The following is a 15,629-nucleotide window of genomic DNA, read 5'->3' on the forward strand; positions in this document are numbered from 1 at the left end:
TACCTTTATTTTGGTATCCATCCCCATCTTGTGCACAAAAAAATGGCCACTTACTGGAAAATTCTGCTTCACTTTGTGCCTGTGTCTTCTTGTTAAGACAAAGGAGAAGGAGAAATAGAGATTGGTTTTAATGTTTAATGTTCCATCTATTCTCTCTGCAAAAGCTGCAAACAGCGAAACAAGCACTTTCAAATTCACTTTTTTTTCCAGAAAGTGTCTCTTTTGCAAAAATTAACAAAATGCCCTTCATTATTTAAGGTTCTGCCCACTAGACTAAACTAAATAAATACATAGTTATGATAGAAAAAATAAAAGACAGGCAGCATTGAAAGAAAAAACAGTAATCTTTAACCAAAAAGGAGAATTTATGTACCATAATAAAAGAGTGAAGAGAGAGATTGTAAGGAAGTAGAAGGATAAGCCAGAGATAGAAATTAACCTACGGATGGCAGAGGAGAACGGTAAAGATAGAGATAGCAAACACATGTTCCACAAAGACGGTAGAGGCAAACGGGAGAGATAACCCAGCGGAAAACGCGAGAAATAACCCAGCGGAAAACTAGAGAGATAACCCCGCGGAAAACGAGAGAGATTACCCCGCGGAAAACGAGAGATTTTCAAGCTTTCGGCAATCAGTGAAAATATTCATGAGTAGAAGCTGTCATTGCTAAACATGTGTTTCCAAGAAGCTAGAACCTAGTTAATTTTCATCCAAATGTTTATCTTTCTTTTGGTATCTATCCACATCCTGTGCAGGAAAATTGGCCTAATGCAAGACTGGAAAACTTTGCCCCAAGTGCCTGTTTCACCTTGTTTAGCCATTCGGGAAGTAAGAATAGATTTAAATTTTTAATCTTCCATCCATCCTCAATGTCAAGCGGAAATCTGCAAACAGAAAAACAATCATATTCAGTTCTTTCAAGAATGTGTCTCTTTGTCAAAAAGTACCGAAAGCCCTTGATTATTCATTCGAGGGATCGATTCTTCAGATGGTGAAACAGCAGATATCACTCTGAGTATTCTAAAGAAATGGATGCTTTGCTTATTTCAGCCCCTCGGCACTGCTTCAAGGCGCAGTGGTTAAATCGTCTGTATTGCGTCGCTAAATAAGGAGTCGATCCTTACGTCGCAGTTTCGAATCCCATTGTTGGACGTGGAGACCGGTCATTCGGACGAGATTGTATGAACTGAAGTCCCGTGTCGCAGTAGGTGCTGGCACGAAAAAGATCCCTCACTGCTATATGGTCCTGAATGCCGTGTATAGGACAAAAATTGTAGCTCTCACCGGCAAGTGGTGGCCTTTCTATACGAGTTAATAATTCTCGCAAGAGGGACGTTAATCAACATACATCACAATAAACCCATTTTCTCACAAGGACGCTCACAAACTTCACTAACCCTCTGTCAACGCCTGCAAAGTAGTTCCGGTGCACGTGACCTACCTTTGTCACATGAGAACGACATGGCGGCGGCCACGCCGGTTAGGGAAAGAAAATTTCAATTATTGTTTCATTTGCTTATCACAAAATGTTAAAACTTTGAAGCTCAAAGGGAGAAAATAACCAATGAATACTGGAAAAGACTTTGTTAGCAAGTAAAAAAAAATAGTGGGAGGAGGCATTGCTGACGAGTTGTATAACAAAAACGATGAACCTGGAAAAAGTAGAAACTGCTTCTTATAAAAACTCATGTTTTCTTGAGCTTTTTGAGCAACTAAAGGTGTCAAACTTGCATTTCTTAGAGGTAGGAGCAAGTGTGTGTAAAAAACGGGGAATTCTTTTCCCACTTACACCAAAGTCTGTGAATATCTCTGAGAGTGATACGGTAAGGGAAAGCTGCAGAAAACAGTTTAAGTTATGCAGCAATATACCTTCATCACCTGCATACGGAGTATACATATTTCAGTTGATTCGATACGCAAGAGCATGCTCTACGTATGAACAATATCTAAAAACGAGGTAAATTATTGACAAGCAAGTTGATGAAACAAGAATATCAGCAGTCCCGTTTAAAGTCATCATTTTGTAAGATCTATGGTCGATACAATGACCTTGTCAGCAAATACAATTTATCATTGAGTCAAATGCTGACTGACGTTTTTCATACCAATTGTTAGTCCATTATTAATACACTGAATTGACGACGGTTTTTTTCCCCGTTATTGCCTCGATCATGGCAAAAACGGCTGGCGGGTGTGACCGGTCAGCAGGGGATGCTCAATCCTCCACGGCACCTGATCCCACATCTGATTTTTCGGGGGTCCGTGTTTGCTGTGCTCTTATTTTGTATTGTTTTATGGACTTTTAGATTGAATACTGTTCGTTATCTCCATATCCTACCACGGAACACTGCACGTACCCTCTACCAAAGCCCTATGTTAAATTAATGTTATGCCTCCAAGTCAATTAATAACCTAAATGGTTTTTAACACAGTTATTGTTCGTTTACACATCGTTTCAGTAGTCAAAACTTAGGATAAATTTTAGGCTGGTGTATGCTAGATTGAAGAAATGCAAGTCAATTAAACACCCAAAATTGAACTTAAAATTTCTCCATATAAAAACTTGTGAACATTTTTTATATAATAATTATGTACTTGTAACATATAACTCATGGATTTTAACAAAGATTGTGCAGGATATACCTTCAAAACTGTGCCCAAGACAATCTCATCGTTTGCAAATTTAATTAGGATTTTAATTTTCTATTCGATTTCTAAAATTTACCATTTGTCTAAAATGTGACATTCATCAACCACCACAGCCACAATTAATCTACAGAAATCTTCATTGTCAAGCAATTTCCTCCCAAGACTTGTTTTGAGCAAAACTTCGGGATGGCAGAGCACACTTGTATTGAGCAAAGCTTCGGGATGGCAGAGCACATGGCGATATCTTCCGGCAATAACGTCATAAAGGTTTGCATCCATTTTTGCCTTATAAACATTGCCATTTTCTGTGATATCACATAACCTTTTGACAGTATTTAATCTGAAATAATTGATATTGTGCGCAGCTAATGTACACAACTGGTCTTATGAATAATATTCTGAGGTGTTATCACATTAACGAATAAAGCCTTGTTCGAGTCGAACTTCAACAATTTTGGCATGACATGGAAGACCAAACTTTTCCCTATTCAACAGGCAAGTAACCAATACTTTATTACCAATCAGTACATGGCATAAATCATTCATCTGCTTCGGTGTAACAGAGATCCTCTTTTTATAGACGAAAACAGCATTTTTAACTTTAACCCCCATTTTGTTATAATGTGATCATAATTTTTTTTTACAAAATAGTTCTCAAAAAACTTCGAGGGGGGGGGTATAGGGATGCTAGAATTTACTTGAATGATACATTATCATTTTTATAAATAAATAGAATCAAACCAATTATAAAAACATGATATTCTTTGTTGAAAATTTGTACAACAGGCGTTGACAGAGATATAAGTGAAGCCGTAAGGTCCTCTGGCGTGAGAATGACAACCAACCCTCCAGAAATCACATTGAACAAGTCATACCTATATTGATTCATTTATGTAAATACTTCTCCTACATGAATGGGGAGAAGGTAGTAGAAATACATTCATTTACATGGGGTTCGGACTTCATCATTCCAATGTCACCTCATTTTTAGCGCCTTCCTTTGATCCCATCCTGAAGAGTGCAGACGTATCTCTCTCCAGTCCAGTGTTCTGAGTTATGAGGCCATCTTACCCTTGGTAACCATTATAATGTAGGAATCAGATAAAAATATAACACATACAAAAGATTATGATGCTTTAGCAGAAGGAAGGGCACTCTTAGTTGAAAAAGAAAAAAAAAGTTAACGTACAAGAGGAAATTAAATATAAATTAACTGTTAATATGGAAGAAATGCCAACACAACTCATACCTTGTAGGGTCAAATTCCCGAGTTTGGGGTGAAAACGAAAGCCCGGGGCCAAGGATATGTGGTTAAAATGTGATAAAGACTTGCTTTTGTATCTGGAGAGGGCCCATAACTCTTCAATTTTATCGCACATACATGAATGGCCATTTGACTCAGAAGAGCTCAAATGATAAACATAATAAGAAAAATTGCTTTTAGTTTTACTTCAACACTGAATCTGATCAGTGATAACTACAAGGAAGAGTTATTTATACACAGAAAGGTATAACATGTATATCAAAACAAAACATCTGAAAGACCGTATCATAGCTTCATTTTTTCTACGTGTACGTAAAAATTATTTCCGTTTGGAGAAAATGACGTCGATCTCATCATTAATACCAGGATAATGTACATACGTATTGATAAAAAAAATCCAAAGCAAGGTATTAATTTAAAACAAGAGGCCCACGAGCCTTATAGGTCACCTGAGTATTGTGTAACAACTTTCAAACAATTAAATTTGGTTTGTTTTAAACCAGAGGCCATGAAATTCACAATTCACAATTTCGAAAGAGGCACCATTGCTTATCATAATTATTAACTAATAGCATGCTTACTCTATTTACTTAATACCCAGAGGTAGATCAGAGTAACAAAGAGGAAATGCACTTCCACTTTACACCCAGTTGTGCACCTCACCCCAAAGGAACCACTGACCCAGGGGCCACATATTTCAAAATTTTGCAAATTTTATCATAAAACGGTTGACTAATACCAAAGAGAAGATTTCAAAGCATTAACTTATTTTCAGACTATGTACCCCCCCCCCCCTCCCAGGGGGCATAAAAAAACCAATTTGCTAGATTTACCTTTCTTTATCATAAATATATTTAGTTTATTTAATACCCAGAAGCAGAGAAGAAGATTTTCAAAGAATTAATGCATTTTTACTATATGATCAATAAAGTCCCGCCCTAACACCAGAACCCCTGACCCTAGGGCCATAAAATTCAGAATTTTATAGGAGGCACCCTTGCTCATCATAACTATGTACAGAGTTAGTTTAATTAATACTCAGAAGCAGAGAAAAAGATTTTCAAAGAATGAATACATTTTCACTATATAATCAATAGAGCCCCGCCCAAACACCAGAACCCCTGACCCTGGGGCCATTAAATTCACAATTTTGGAAGAGGCACTCTTGTTCATCATAACTGAGTTTACTCAGGTGACCTAAAAATCTAAGGTAAATATTTTTTAAAAACATTTTCGCTGGTTAAATGGATCATTCTCCATCAACAGAAATATTCTTTAAATATGCTCTCCTTGGTCCATTTACATGTATGACAAATGTTTAATTATGATGAATTAATCAACGTTAGCGATTTGTCTGTATTGGTCTTCATTTCCGCTCCATCAATTTTTTTTACACAACAGGTGCGCTTTAATGTATGACAAACGAGAAACATGTACGTGGGAAATGCGACAGACATTGGAATTCTTATGTAATCTCTAACTATAGAAAAAAAGAACATTTCTAACAACCTATTGTTTCAGAGTGCAAACATGTCCTGCACGTATTTACCGGACTTTTAATGTTTTGAAACCAAATGGCTTTTTCGTATGATTTTCTGATTCATTTTTCTATCGTGATAACATTTTCTCAAGGTATGAATTTAGTTTCTCAAGACTAGTTTGTCGTTGAATTTCAATATTTATTTTTACTTGTTCTCTTCTTTTATGTATGTATGTATTTACAGCTCTTCTAATATTTGAGAAATGCACCAGACACACCCAATGCCCTGCTAACGCTAGATGTCGCCCTAACGGGTGTGAGGGATATATGTGTCAGTGTGTTTCACAATTCGTGTATACTGACGATAGATCACAATGTGTTCCAGGTAAGAATCAAAATTGAAAACATATCATTTGTTTGTCGCATGCAGAGACGAGAGACACTAAGGAATCACTTAACTAGGTGTCTGTCTGCCTGTTTGTCATACATTACAACTCAAGAACTGTACACGCAAGAGATATGGATTTAATATTTCGCACAATCAAGCTTAATGACGATTGAGATGTTTGACTTTTCAATCTTCAACTTTTCTTATTCTTGTAGCGGTGGACGCAATGACCTTTTCAGCAAAACATTTTATTATTAAATCATATGCTGACGGACTTTTTTCATACTAATTGTTAAGCCATTACATACACATTGAATTGGCGACAGGTTATCCCGTAATGTCCCGATCATGACAATGAGCACACGGCGAATGTGACCAGGTCGACATGGAATGCTCAATCTTTTAAGGTACCTGACCCTACCTCAGATGTTTTGGAGGTCCGTGTTTGCTCTGCTCCTATTTTGTAGTGTTTTATGGCATTTTGAGCTTAAATACTCTTCGTTACCTCCATATATTATTTGTACACATGATATATACAAGCAATTTTCTACCGAAAGAACCACACAACAGATAAATAAAATAGTCAAATATCTCGCAGGTAAACTAATGGGAGAGGATTGTGATGGAAATCTAAACAGATGCCTCTCTCCATTTGCTGTTTGCATGGATGGTGTGTGTCAGTGTAATGAGCTTATGGAACCAACTTTTGACGGCCATTGCAAGTCCCCGTTTGAAGCCGAACTCCACCATCCGTGCGTTGACAAGATTTGTGTTCTGTCAACCGTATGTGATGGCAATGTCTGTGTTTGTCCAGAAGACAAACGGGAGATAACCCCGAAAGAGTTTTGGTTAGATCCTCTAAAGGCTCGAAAATGCGTTGACAAAAATTTCTCTGTAGGTAAGTCCAGTCAATCCCTGGATATTTGACGTTTCCCTTTTATATGGAAATAAAAATCCAGAAATAAATAAGAGGAACGGTTATTCCTTCTTAATTGATAATAATTAAAGGACGAAGTTCATGTTAATAAAAGGTACATAAGAAAATATTTAACAAATAATTTTGAAATGAACTTGTATTTTACTTAATACAATCAAAAAACGTGAATGTTTTGGTGTTGGTGCAATAAATTTAAGTGTGGAAATATTTTTCAAATGCTTTTGTTAACTTACAGACCAATGTCATGGTCAAGATCTCCAAGTACCAGAGGATCTTTTGATGGATGAAAACAATGTTATTCAAAGTAATAATAGTGTAAGTCAGATAGTGGACGAGGTTCAAGCAAACGATTTTATGTCGGAAAATATGTCTTCAAATACGGAACAAGACATTGTTGTTTCTGAAAATAAGGATGACAGCAAGGAAATCCATGGGAAGTTAACTGAGAAAGACAACTCTAATCCAGAGGATGTCAAAAGTGGGGAACCGTTAAAAAATCACGATGAAAAGACTGGTAATAAAGTTGAAGATAGGACAGCTATCAAAGATCCTTCATATTCTGATGTTGCCGATTCAAACGTGATATCATCCAGAACACAAGTAAACGACCATTTCTCAAATAAATCAGACGACACAACTTCTGAAATGCTTTCATCTTCGGAAAATCCACAAATCAAGACTGGTCCTGAATATATTGACACAAATGTAAAAGAAGGGGAGATAGATAAGCTACCCTCTGACATAACAGAGGATTTTCCTACAGACGCTCTCTCCAATAAGAAACTGCCTTCCGAAGAGGGTTTTACAGGATCTTCGGATAATCAAAATGCAACCTTAAAGATAAGAAACTCTTCGCATACTACTGAACAAAGTAATCATGTAAACAATGATATATTAATGGAAAGTACCGAAGGGAATGTTCACAATGCACACAATTTTATTAATAAAACTGTGGTGCCTTTACTTAGAAGAAACAATGAAGGGAAATTGAATCAATTAATTAAGCTTTTGATGGGAAGGTTATCAGAAAGGAATAGGAAAGTTGACATATATCATGGATGTAGCCTGGATGAGGAGTGTCCCGAGCATGCGCAATGTAAGAGAAGAGGATGTAATTCACAAAAACAATGTTTGTGCAAGATTGGATTTATGACGAATGTGAATGGAACTTACTGTGTCCCAGGTAAATATATTTAGACTTAAAATGAAAAACATGGAAGATAATGAACAGAAACCGATCTGTAAACAATACAATTCTGCAAAGAGGGTATATTAAACAAGGTTCCCTAGATACCTCAGACGTAGAATCAGATGCCTGGGAAGATAAAGAATTCCCTGTTGACCGATAACACCGGCCTTTAGACAAACGATTCTTTGGCATTGAAGGTGCAAGAAATTTAATATTATTATACAATTGTGGAAGTCAAATTTGCAGTTGTGACATTCAAGAGAGCACCTGTTATGTTGAAATTGAATTTTTTAATCTCATGAACTCCCAAAGCGATAGTTTGCAGATTATGATTGTTTGCTGTTAAACGTCCCATTAGATATATTTTCTTAAAAAAAGAGACGTTCCCAATGTGAATGTCTTCAACTTTTGACCTTTACACGGCACTGAGGGCCACTGAGTAGTGACGGATCTGTATCGTGCCAGCGACTATCAGGTCTCATTAGGATCCGCAACTTTCGCTTCAGTAACAGTGTCGAGTACATGCCGAAAGAACTCGGGTCATTTGCGATCGAGATTCGAACTCACGACTTTCCGATCATAGAGCGCTCTACCTACTGAAGAACTGTGAACGGTTTACAAATTACCGGTATGTGTCATGCTAATATGATGTACAATCGCCCGCGTAGCGCAGTGATTAGAGCGTCTGCCTTAGAGTCACAAAGTAAGGAGTTGATCCTAATTGCGTCGCGGGTTCTAATCCAACTGTGGAATGTGTATAGGACAAAAAATGCAGCTCTCCACAGGCAAGTGGTGGCGTCTCCTTGCGAGTGAAAAATTCTCGAGGGACGTTAAACTATACACTATCAATCAAAATTTTGTACATTACAAGCGCTGTTTCCCCATTTTTTTTCCAAACCATAGCAAATTATAATTTTATTTGAAAGCTTACCAAAATTGCCTTCCTCAAAACAATTTCAATCTCGGTAATTTCAAACAATGCAAGCAAGTCTGTGTTGAAAAAATATTTCTTTTCCAGACGGTTCCCGTGGTTGTTTAATAAACGAGTTTACATGTGAAGGTGCTAGATGTGTGCCCTACTCCTGGGTATGTGATGGCATCGCCGACTGTCCTCAAAACGACGACGAAACCAAGTTTTGTGGGTATTACGATTAAAAAAATTTAAAGGAATCAATTTTTCATTGGTATAACTTTTTTTTCATTCTAATACATTTCAATAAAGAAGAGAAAAGCTGCATGTAGATAAAAAAAATTGGAATTAAACATTTATATTTAGAAATTTATACTAAAGATTATTATATTTTTTGCTTTTCATTTTTTTGTGTGGCTGAAGGTTCTTCACATAGGATGGAAGTTTTGCCAAGGCAGCATCACGAAGAAATTGACCGTTTAGAAGATAAACTTGAACATGAAGCTTTAATGCGTATGCATTTGGAGCGAAGTATACAGGATTTACGTGATGTTATAAAGGAAATAAAGCAAAATAACGATATTGCAGAAAGGTTATAATCTGCCTAAAAATGTTTTTAAAAACATCGAATTCTCAATTACTGTTAAATCACATATTTTTGTGGGGTCAAATTTTCTTGGTTGGAGAGAAAATATACGGGTTCCCGCGGATTTGATTTCGTGGATGTAGAATTTTTGAGTAGTCATGTATATGACATTTTACTTTTCATTATGAACATTAATTCGTGGGTCTCTTCATACCTCGAAAACAACGAAAATTAAACCTCCACGAAAATTAGTGATTTCACTGTATGCGACACTTTACGCTTCGAAAGTCGATTCAAGTTCTTATTTACGTTGTAGCGAAAAGACGAAGCTAATAACTCACGACAAGCCATATCCAACAGCATTACAAACACCATCACTGATGGGAGAAGATAGACAAATCTCAACATGGAACGATCCTTTTTACGATGGTTTTATTGACAACATTCAAAACAAATTGAAAGGATCTGGTCAGTATTATGTGCATTTCGTACATTTTCTTTACCATATAGGAACCCAAGTTTAGTTTTCCAATGATCAGGATTTTTATTAATAGGCGGCACATCGAATGTGACGAATATTTGAAATTTTATTGAAAACAATATCAATGTAGTCCAAATGGAATAATGTAATCGAAGATTTGTTTTAAAATTGCTTATTTAGTAAAATATCCATTTGTTTCGTGTTCTTGAATTCCCCTGTATAAACCATTGAATTTAGGTCAGAAACAACGAACTGTAATTTCCAATACTTATTTAACAGGACTATAATTCATGCTGAACTAAATCTAGAAATATTTCGTCTTTCAGTTTCAAAAATAAAATTGGTGGGCAAAACACTTTTGATAGTAGTTTTCTGTCAAAATATATAGACGTTTTTATGAAATTTTGCGATGTAAAAGTTATCTCCCGTGGCATCAGTAAATCTGCTAAACACCTTACTATCGAAATCCTAGTGAAATATTTAGAATATATACAGAAAATAAAATTATTTAACAAAAACTTACTACTTTATTTTCAAAATAGAGTTCATTTTCGCCTCCAAACGTAATATTTAGATTAAGATTGGCAGTATTATTCAGGTTGAATCCACGTTTCCATTGATGTATCAGTGACGTCATTATACCTGACTAATATTGCGTCACAATTAAATAGTTACAAGTTTTCCAAAGAAGTTTGTAAATTCTTTGCATAAAAGCGCAAATAAAACGATTAAAAATAAATAATTTCTCTTTTTCTGTTCAATTACTTTTCAGAGTGCATTATCCTACATGTTAAATAATCATATAAAATGTATTTTTTTCACGGGCGACGTCTCAGCTAGAAGTCCCTTTTGAAATGTAATTTTGTACATGTCCGAGAACTAATTTTTTAAACTGATTTACTAGGCTATGCGTACAAATAATTAATTGTTTATATTGAATATTTCTTATAAAATTGGGATGTGAAGAGATTTTATTTTCTTCTGATTATCAAGGAAAGATGAATTTTGTAGATTTACGCAACATTTAATTCAAGTTTGAGATGTTTATTTCATAATATTTTTACACACACACACACACTCACACACACACACACACACACACACACACACACACACACACACACACACAAAACACTTGATTATATTTACATGTATCTACGCAGTCAAATCAAAGTATACGATCCGCGGTACGATTAAAAATATTTTATTAAAAGAGTGAAAAATAAGATTTAAAAAATATTTATTGAGTAAATTACTGTTGAACTCCCCACTTCAATTTGCCACTAAAACGGAAGATTTCGTGGGCGTATTTTTTGTTTTGTATTGTTTTTGTTTGTTTGTTTGTTTATTTCTTTTTTGGTTAAATTTGGTGATTGATACAATCACATACTCACATTCAATATGGAGTTAAAAAATGTGACCATGTTGGCCAATTCTTAAATGTTTTCCCATTAATGGAAGTTTTTTTTTAATATGCCGCCTTGCCCCCCCCCCCTCCTTCCCACCTACCCCGTCCCGGCTTTTTGCTTGCGATTTATAGGCTCTTAAATAATGATACTATATATGAAATAACTAATTTTCTTATTAATATAAAATTAAATTTTATAAGATGAAAATATAGGGGAAACGGCTTTTATAGATGACAGGTTTAAAAAATTTGGATAAAGCCGAGACTGTGCACATTAAATTATTTTCTGCATTTAGGTACGCGCAAGTATATTTTCACCAATGATAGAATTGAACTCTTTAATTCACAAGAGAATTAAAAAAAACTTTAGTTGAAAATAAGATATTTAGTAAAGATAAGCTGTTTACTCTCAGTTGTTGCATAATGCATGTACAAATACTCTGCTTTTTTAATACCGAGTATCAAGAAATCGAACAGATGTTTATACATGGTTGTAATCTTCATGTACGTAAAAGACATTAGTATTTTAAATACATTGTATAAACATTTGAATCCATGGATAAAATAATTTTAAAACAGTTGACTAACTGAACAGAAATAAAAGACAAGCATAATTTTTTTTGATAAAATTTCTAGTTTTAGAAACCGATCCCGATTGAAATAAAACCGATCCCGATTGAAAATAATGCAAAATGTGTAAAGTTATAAAACTAAAGACAACTGCCACCCATAAGACATGTAAAAAAATAAATCAAGTAATTTTTTGGCCATATTACAACAAAAGAGTCAAATTTAACATTACAATCATAGTATTTCCTACTTTATATAATTCCGGTCGGGATCGGTTTAATTGTGAAAAATTGTAAAACATAGGTAAATTTGACTCCTTTTATTTCTCTCAATATACGAGTGCCCACTGATTTTATTGAATGACTCAAAAGTTTGTACTTTGTATTCATAATAACATGAGAAAAAAAATCTGTCATTGAAATGTATTGGGTTTTATAACGTAATGAAAATTGGATGGTGAATTCAAAAAGTTACTTGCTAAACTCAATTTTGGACCACATATTTTTTCCTAAAGAAATATAAATTGGAGTCTTATTCATTACTAAAATTAAAGATAAGAGTCTATGGAATAAATAATATTGATAGACACATCCAGGTTTTGCGTATCTGGTACATATAAAACAAGATAAAAACGTAGTAATTCTTTTAAACCCCATATTGACCTTTTTGCACTTAAAATTGAGCACTTATCAAAAATAGGACTAGAGGAGCACTAAAAAATTTTTTGATGTTGTCATGTGTAAACACTCGCTTTAATAAGTCTATATGCAAAAAATAATAAAAATCCATGACATGCGATGTGCCACCCATTGCCTGATTTTCAGTGGAGTGTGGACCCCCCCCCCCCCAATATATTAAAGTCAATCTTCTCCACGGATAGCGCTCAAAGGGCATCAATAATGACATTGTTATTAATTATATTTAGTGCATGTAAGTAGGGACTTACAACCGACTCAATTTGTGAAAATGTTCATTGATCAACTAGCATGATCAGGCCGATCCTACATTTACAAAATATAATCGCTTTTATCAAGCTATATCGAAATTATTTTGAGAGAAATAAAAATGTTCTTAAATGTATATTACGTTGTATTATTGTCTGAATTATTGTTTTTGGAATAATCACTAACTTTCGCCGGTTATTTTTAAAAATAAATCGTACAAATATATTGACCAATCAAAAAAGGGCTTTCCTTAAGAATTTCAAGTCGTATGTAAACTTCCGGCCCCCTTAGGTCGAGTTTGACGAGGGATTTTCAATATTTGCAAGTGTGATGCGCCTTTCTGGCTGCAGTGTCCGTAAGTTTAGACCTCGAAAGACTGGCCACAGAAAGAATATGGTTGCAGGGAATTTATTTGACGGAGTTTCAGTCTTTCAGACAAAAATACAAGTGATGACCTACTTCGAAAATCCAAGATGGCGGATTTCGATGGATACCTTGTTTAATATTAGGTATGTGTATATTTTTTTTATTAAAAGAAAAATAAGTAACGTCAGGTGCCTGTGGTCGAATGCCATTTTGATTTAATGATATGCTCTTGGTGAGGGGATGCTCCACTTTTGCGGTGCCCTAACACGTTATTCACCTTTTGAAATATGAATTTGCTGAATTTTATCAGCAAATTTTTAAAGTATTTATATTTATATATTTCTGAATTAGAAAGAAAGACCCTTGTAAGGCAAAGTTTGCAAAATTTCTGATTTTTTTAATAAACGGCGATTTACTTAAAATCTGGTGGTCTACTAGTGACGATATGTACCTGTACTTTTAACTTTCACCATCGGACTTGGTGTACCAATATCTGTCCCGTTCAGTATACTAACGAGAAGGCAAAATCAAATAAAATGTGTTTTGATTACTTTTATAAATACTAAAAATGTACCTTTATTTAATTAATAATTAGCAGTTTATACGCTTTGGGGAGGGAAGGTGTGTCCGAAACATGAAAACACAAGGACAATATACACAGGTCAGTATCTAGTGGAATATTTCATAATAATATAATTCACAAACATCTGGTAACATCTTTAGAATAGTTTTTTTTTCCATAGCAGGTGAGTGATTAAGATAAAGTGGACCCTCATTTATCCGGTTCCCAGTCAATTTGTCCGGATATGTGAAATATCCGGATATCTGAGTTGCCAGTTAAATGAGACAACATAACGTTAAACCAGAAGTCTCTGTCGAGACTGAAGCTCTACTGGTTTGAACTTATAGCAAAGGAAGAGAAAAGTCCTTAAGCAGCTGGGATTTGAAACTTTACAACAGCAATAAATAGAATAATGATCGTTGATAAAGTCTCTTTATGTTCTTAGTGTAGTCTACTTGTGTGCCAAGATATATTGAAATCAGACAAAAACTGTAGGAGGAGTAGCATTTTGAAACAATTTTACAGATATTTCTATTTTTAGTAACGCCTTCACCATTCATCGAAATCAAAAACCGATACATAGAATTATGTATCTTAGTGTATTCTACTTGTGTGCCAAGTTATACTGAAATCATATCAAAACTGTAGGAAGAGTAGCATTTTGAAAGAATTTCACAGAAATTTCTATTTTTAGTAACCACGGCAACACCATTCATCCAAATCAAAAATAGAATACAGAATTATGTATCTTAGTGTATTCTACTTGTGTGCCAAGTTATATTGAAATCAGACCAAAACTGTAGGAGGAGTAGCATTTTGAAAGAATTTCACAGAAATTTCTATTTTTAGTAACCACGGCAACACCGTTCATCGAAAGTAAAAACCGATAAACAGAATTATGTATCTTAGTGTATTCTACTTGTGTGCCAAGTTATATTGAAATCAGACCAAAACTGTAGGAGGAGTAGCATTTTGAAAGAATTTCACAGAAATTTCTATTTTTAGTAACCACGGCAACACCGTTCATCAAAAATAAAAACCGATACACAGAATTATGTATCTTAGTTTATTCTACTTGTGTGCCAAGATATATTGAAATCAGACAAAAACTGTAGGAGGAGTAGCATTTTGAAACAATTTTACAGATATTTCTATTTTTAGTAACCACGGCAACACCGTTCATCGAAATCAAAAACCGATACACAGAATTATGTATCTTAGTGTAGTCTACTTGTGTGCCAAGTTATATTGAAATCAGACCAAAACTGTAGGAGGAGTAGCATTTTGAAAGAATTTCACAGAAATTTCTATTTTTAGTAACCACGGCAACATCGTTCATCGAAAATAAAAACCGATACAAAGAATTATGTATCTTAGTGTATTCTACTTGTGTGCCAAGTTATATTGAAATCAGACCAAAACTGTAGGAGGAGTAGCATTTTGAAAGAATTTCACAGAAATTTCTATTTTTAGTAACCACGGCAACACCGTTCATCGAAATCAAAAACCGATACACAGAATTATGTATCTTAGTGTAGTCTACTTGTGTGCCAAGTTATATTGAAATTAGACCAAAACTGTAGGAGGAGTAGCATTTTGAAAAATTGTTTAAAGACAGACGGACAGACAGACAGACGGACGCCAGACGCATTACTATCGCATAAGCTCTTCTGGTCTCTGACTAGTAGAGCTAAAAAGCATAAATCAATCCAGTATTGAAAAGCTTAAAAGCAATTGGTCCCAAACCTACCTATAAAATGGGGGATGGGGGTATGATTTGAATTACTTGAATCCACACTAGCTAAGAATGTTTACATATTTCATTGACTACTATGGCTGCTTTCCCTATAAGTTTGAACTTCCATTTTGGCTCCATTCTACCCATGGGTCATGA

At 34.9% G+C, this 15,629-nt stretch overlaps 1 protein-coding gene across 1 annotated transcript; it reads left to right on the plus strand.

The window, feature by feature from the left end:
- Positions 1–445: 445 nt before the first annotated feature.
- Positions 446–13,834, plus strand: LOC134232983 (uncharacterized; the record flags this gene model as incomplete). Its single annotated transcript, XM_062714979.1, has 8 exons — positions 446–500; positions 5,639–5,779; positions 6,381–6,680; positions 6,955–7,902; positions 8,927–9,046; positions 9,242–9,410; positions 9,721–9,872; positions 13,769–13,834. Coding segments are annotated over exons 1-8 (1,951 nt in total), but the record flags the coding sequence as incomplete, so codon positions are not given.
- Positions 13,835–15,629: the final 1,795 nt, after the last annotated feature.

The sequence above is a fragment of the Saccostrea cucullata genome, unplaced genomic scaffold, assembly GCF_032062105.1.
Source record: "Saccostrea cucullata isolate Sc308-1 unplaced genomic scaffold, CSIRO_AGI_Scuc_v1 ctg13931, whole genome shotgun sequence".
Classification (NCBI taxonomy): Eukaryota; Metazoa; Mollusca; class Bivalvia; order Ostreida; family Ostreidae; genus Saccostrea; species Saccostrea cuccullata.